At 34.9% G+C, this 5,290-nt stretch overlaps 1 protein-coding gene across 1 annotated transcript; it reads left to right on the top strand.

Moving 5' to 3' along the window:
- The first annotated feature begins 1,516 nt into the window (after window positions 1-1,516).
- On the top strand, window positions 1,517-4,956 carry LOC133172280 (glycogen-binding subunit 76A-like). Its single transcript, XM_061307135.1, has 2 exons — window positions 1,517-1,612; window positions 1,766-4,956. The coding sequence occupies exon 2, from the start codon at window positions 1,818-1,820 to the stop codon at window positions 3,147-3,149; it is 1,332 nt and encodes a 443-aa protein (XP_061163119.1). The 5' UTR covers window positions 1,517-1,612; window positions 1,766-1,817; the 3' UTR covers window positions 3,150-4,956.
- The last annotated feature ends 334 nt before the right edge of the window (window positions 4,957-5,290 follow it).

The raw sequence follows: 5,290 nt of genomic DNA, 5'->3' as shown, positions 1-5,290 counted from the left end.
GAACGATTCTGACTATCAAAAACACCTCTCCTAAATCTCTCTGGTTTGGTTTGAACATATTTCATTGTAATTTATAATTACAAAGGAATTGGGCACAAGTTCTGAAAACTTATTAGGCCCTCTCCCTACATGTAAATTACACATTTAAATCGTCACAGTTAAACATGAAGTTTTGATGTATACAATATTTGCAACAGTTTACAAATTGATGCATTTTGCAGATATATAGATACACTTAATTTTGTACAAATGCATATACTGATACATTAATTAATGCTAACAAGGAAATCTCTCTGTCCTAAAGATACCAACCCAGGCTCATCCTTGGCAAGTCTTCTAAAATCAGAGAGTGAACTCTGTCATAAAGATTTAAAAAAAAAAATATTAAGATGATCCTTATCTATCTCATTTCAATTTAGGGATCTAGATCGGGTAAGCTAATGATTTACAGTTTCTTTGAAACTGAGTAGAAAGCAATCTCGCATGGACAGACAGACGGGTAAAAATACATTTTTTGTGGTGTATTTTTTTTTTATTTAAAGCAAAGCTTTATACATGTGCTATATATATATAATCCTGGCCCACAAATAAAATATATAGTGCAGCTATTTTTCATACAGTATTATGAAAATCTTAATGTGGTGCAATGCCATACCCCTGGGTATAATTGTGTTATCCGTCATCAATAAAAATACAACATACATTTTACAAAATGATTTATTCACTGACTGTTATTCACTATGGTTTATTTTCTATAGGCCTAGAGAAGTGGACGGGCTTTACATTCACGGATGCATATATACATGCATTTATAGGCTAAAGTCTGCCCACCTCTCTATTTAAAGAGAATAGCTGTTGGTCAAATAGTGGGACAGTTCTTTCATTTAACCCTTTACCAAGAACTATTCCCCTTGGGCAAGCCCTCCGGGTATATCCTAATCACAGCCAGTGGATGTGTATACAGTCACATAACACAAGCTGGAGTCGAGGACTCGATCAATTCAATATGAAAACGAACTTGTTTTGGGACATACCTGCACGGTATCTGACAGTTTAAAAAAAATAAATAAAGACACTATTAAAGACCTTGGAAAAAAATAATTGAGCAGAATAAACATAATAAACACATACCAGACACAACCGGCATTGTAAACAACATACACATGTGCACAAGTTGTACGGGAAGTCGTCTGTGACTTCTACTTTCTCTTTTGAAGCGCTTTCTTTAACCCTCCTCTCATTAGATGACTCAGTGATTAGTCATGGAGATGTAAGTAGTATAAAAATTCATATTTACGTTTATTTTATGAAAGGGTAGTCCATCTGATGAAGAAGTATAGCATACTCTAGCGTGTATGTACAGTTTTACAATTTTTATTTCGAATTGCATTGCTAGCTCTCCATAGGAACTCAAGGTTTTTATGTTTACTAATAAACCAGAGGAGTCTCGAAAGGTCTAGAGCGTAAACAGAGAGGTTATATCTTTACCAATGTTGAGGAAATGATGGTTGTGTTGAATTTGATCCTTAAATATACTGATGTCAAGTTGAATAACAAATTTAATACTCTCATGATTTTGTTAGGATATTCAGGCGAATTTTGTTCTCCAGATGTAAGTTTTAGCTTGTAGTCAGATGTTGTGTAATAATTCATCGACCTTTCAATTTCATGCAGCCGGTATCTTATCATCTGAAAGTTTTTTTGAATGAAAACGAGAAAAGAAATGACATATTTTATATCTATAAAACTGCCTGTATAATTTCAGATCTTAGCAACGTATCATGCGTGGAATCCGCGCTTGAGAAGTGCATTATATTATGTACAACAACCTGACAGATCCAGAGGCATCCTTAGGAGCGTTCTTTTTGCCAAGAAATCTGTCTTACACAGAATCAAGTTATCTGGATTGTTACAGTGTTAGTAGTAATTTTGTATACAACCAAAGAGTCGATAAAGAACTTTATTTCAACGCTGAGGTTGAAGCTGCAAAAAATGTCTTAGAGTGCTGTAGTAAAATATTACGACTATCGGTGAGCATGGATGCTGAGGAGGATATTGATTTCGTTCCGAACGGCAGCGAAAATGTCAATGAACTCGTTGTGAACCAAAAATCAGATCTTGATGACGATGCTTTATTTTTTGCGAAGGATATGGATGATCTGAATTCTGTAGGATCTTCTACGGGAAAATCAAGTGTCAGTGATGATGCTAATGATGAAGTCCACAGTCCTATATTGAATGACCTTGCAGGGACATCTCAAGGATGTGGGGGCTCATTGGAGAATGCTGTTGTGAAAGCTATGCAAGTAAGAATGCATTCAGATAGGCTTAAAAAATGCTCGCCACCCCCTTTTGTCTTCACGGAAGTGTCAATAGATGCAACATCGGACGACGATGACGCAGAGGCGGATGTCACTGAGAATGAAACGGAAAACTCATTAAAAAAAGACAAGTCATTCGGTTCCCAGAAATCACTGTATGAAGAAAATGAGTTTAATATTGACAGAGCAGAGCTTAGAAAATCTTCGTCATTGAAGGCTAAAAAGACTCCACCAGGCACCCCTAGTCGTAAGAAGATGGTCCGTTTTGCGGATGCTCTTGGTTTGGACCTAGAAGATGTTCGGCACGTGTTGAATGCTGAAAACCCACCAAAAATACCAGCATCAGCAATGGCCGATTTAAAGGTTGGTATTGAAACTGAGAGGAAAGATTTTGGAAAGAGGTTTCTACATGCTTGTTTCCAGCAACCTGGGGCTTCAGAAAACTTTTTACAAAAAGTTCTGGCGCAGAAAGTTTGCTTAGAAAACGCAATCGTCACGGACCTGACGATTACAGGTGTAGTGAGAGTAGCCAATATAGGATTTCACAAGGTTGTACGGGTAAGATATACATGTAATGCCTGGGGATCATATCATGACATCATGGCGTCTTACGTTCAGAATTCTTGTGACGGTCCCACAGACAGATTTTCATTCAGCATATGCGCACCTGCCGATTTGGGTGTAAGTTCCAAACTTGAATTTGCTCTCTCTTACACTGTCGGGGACATAGTATACTGGGATAATAATGAAGGAAACAATTATGTTTTTGAATGTTTTGCAAAAACTACACCAACTGAATCTAGAGATTCCTGGTTACATTTCCTGTAGTGGCATTTAATGCTGTTGTCTAGATAATATTGTTAAATATCGAGAGGATTCCTGATGACTATTAAAACTTTTTTCTGAATTCGACGATTTTTTTCTTTAAAAGAAAAAAGACGGCATACCAAACAAGAGTTTTTACATTTATACATTTTTTTCACATTATTAAGTACTAGTTTATTAATAACTGCAGTTTGAAATTCCGTAGACCCCCTATGATGCTATGATACAATGATAGTGTATCGACATATTTTCATATTCGAAGTCGCGCGTTATTGTAGTTTTGGGAATCCTTTCATGAGAGTTTCTGATAGTCTATTGTGCTTAATATTTAAAATCATAAATTTTTTTCCCATTCCCGGTGTGTTTTAAAAACATACATAATAATTGCATGGTGCATTATTTATGTGTTGTATCATATACATTATCTATTATTTATGTATAAAGAAAAATATATATCTGTTCATATTAAATGTATATTTATTTAGACCGCCGCATGACCTCCAGGTTTAGATATAGTGTCATTAAGGGTAACGACACTAGGTTGAATCTCCTGTAGTTTAAAGAACGGGCATTAAGCATTATCAGGTAGATGACGAAATATCATTGAAGCGTGCCATTGACCCTGTTCTTTGGGAAAATACCCCCACTTCCTCATCACTGTGCAGTATGTGCCAGCTGTCATATCAGATGTGCTCTAAGTAGCATCATTTCTTCTGTTAATCGGTTGCCTTGTGGCAGCAGCTTTTCACCTGAAGCTCCAATATCATACGTATATTTTATGGTTGCAGTGAGAAATACATAGTGGACAATATATCTAAGTGGTGGACTGGTGGTCGATACTGTAGTATAATATTTGAGAGGAAAGTCACGTATACCCGTGTCATTTATTGCTGATATGGGGATAAGTTTCGTGTAAATGCATTTAAATCCCTTTATTTGGCAGTCATACATAAAAACTGGCTTTGAATCATTTTGATTTATACCTGCAATCTCTCACTCAAAAACATGCCAATTTCAGAGGTAACTCTATTGTCAAGGTTAAATGTTGTAAACCGTAAACAAAATTTTTGTAGACATCTCTGTCCTGATATTGGGGCAAACACTGCAAGTCGTAACTGTTATAATAAATGCAAAAACAAAGAGACAATCCGAAGAAAGGTTCTTGGCACCTAAAATCAAAGCATAGCATAATGGCATCACGGTGTCAAACTTTATGCAACAAACTGATAAATACATTTCCCTTTGTCTGAGTACATAGGACAATAATTGATATAGTATAACAATTTAAATCTTTATATATGTGCAGCTGTTATGTGTTTATGCAATAATTTTGTTGTTTTGATGCTAGAAGCTGAATATAATGTTTAGAAGTATAATTCCATCGCTTTTTAATTTGTTGTCGTAATGCTATAGGCTGAGTTATTTTTAGAATTATCCTTGCCTTTATAAATCCAAGTTTTATTTATTTTTTTCTGAAATAATCCTTTCAGCATAATTGTACATTGTTTGATTGGAGGAACTGTCGATGAGGAGTAGCACCTCTTGCGGTTTCTATTTTTCCGGATTTACAAGGGGATGATATCTAATATCTTGTTATTTAAGTCTTGTTTTTTGAATTATGTATTAAAAGTTAGATACATATTCTGCTTTTTGTTAATGGTTAAATGATTATTGCAAGCGTTATCTCGCCATTAGTATGGATTGAGATAACCAAAGTTGTTCTGTTTTAATAAACCGTGATATTGTACATTCATTACCATTTGTTGCGTTTAATCATGCTGAAATGCATTTTAAAAATGATCTCTTTGTCTCTGTTGACCTTATTTCATCCTGCAGAACTCTGATATATATATATATATATATATATATATATATATATATATATATATATATATATATATATATATATATATATATATATATATATGTTCAAAATTTCATTATTTTATTTAAAAGATGTGTTGAGGTTTATATTGTGTATCTGATTCCTTCTACTCAGTATAAAGCCTGACTCGGCTGTTCATAGATGCACGATATTGTACATAATATACAAGTACAGATGTACCCTGGCCATGAGCTGTCCACGCCGAGATCACACACGTATCCATAAATACACTGTTCCCATAAACTCAGGAGATTGAAGA

Source organism: Saccostrea echinata, unplaced genomic scaffold, assembly GCF_033153115.1.
Source record: "Saccostrea echinata isolate AGI-Se365-2 ecotype Australia unplaced genomic scaffold, CSIRO_AGI_Sech_v1 ptg000054l, whole genome shotgun sequence".
NCBI lineage: Eukaryota > Metazoa > Mollusca > Bivalvia > Ostreida > Ostreidae > Saccostrea > Saccostrea echinata.
The sequence above is the reverse complement of the archived record's forward strand: the minus strand, read 5'-3'. Positions and strand labels throughout refer to the sequence as shown.

What these genes read in the sequence shown, in the direction of transcription:
- LOC133172280 (XM_061307135.1), top strand. Translation starts at nt 1,818, where the DNA reads ATGTACAACAACCTGACAGATCCAGAGGCATCCTTAGGAGCGTTCTTT.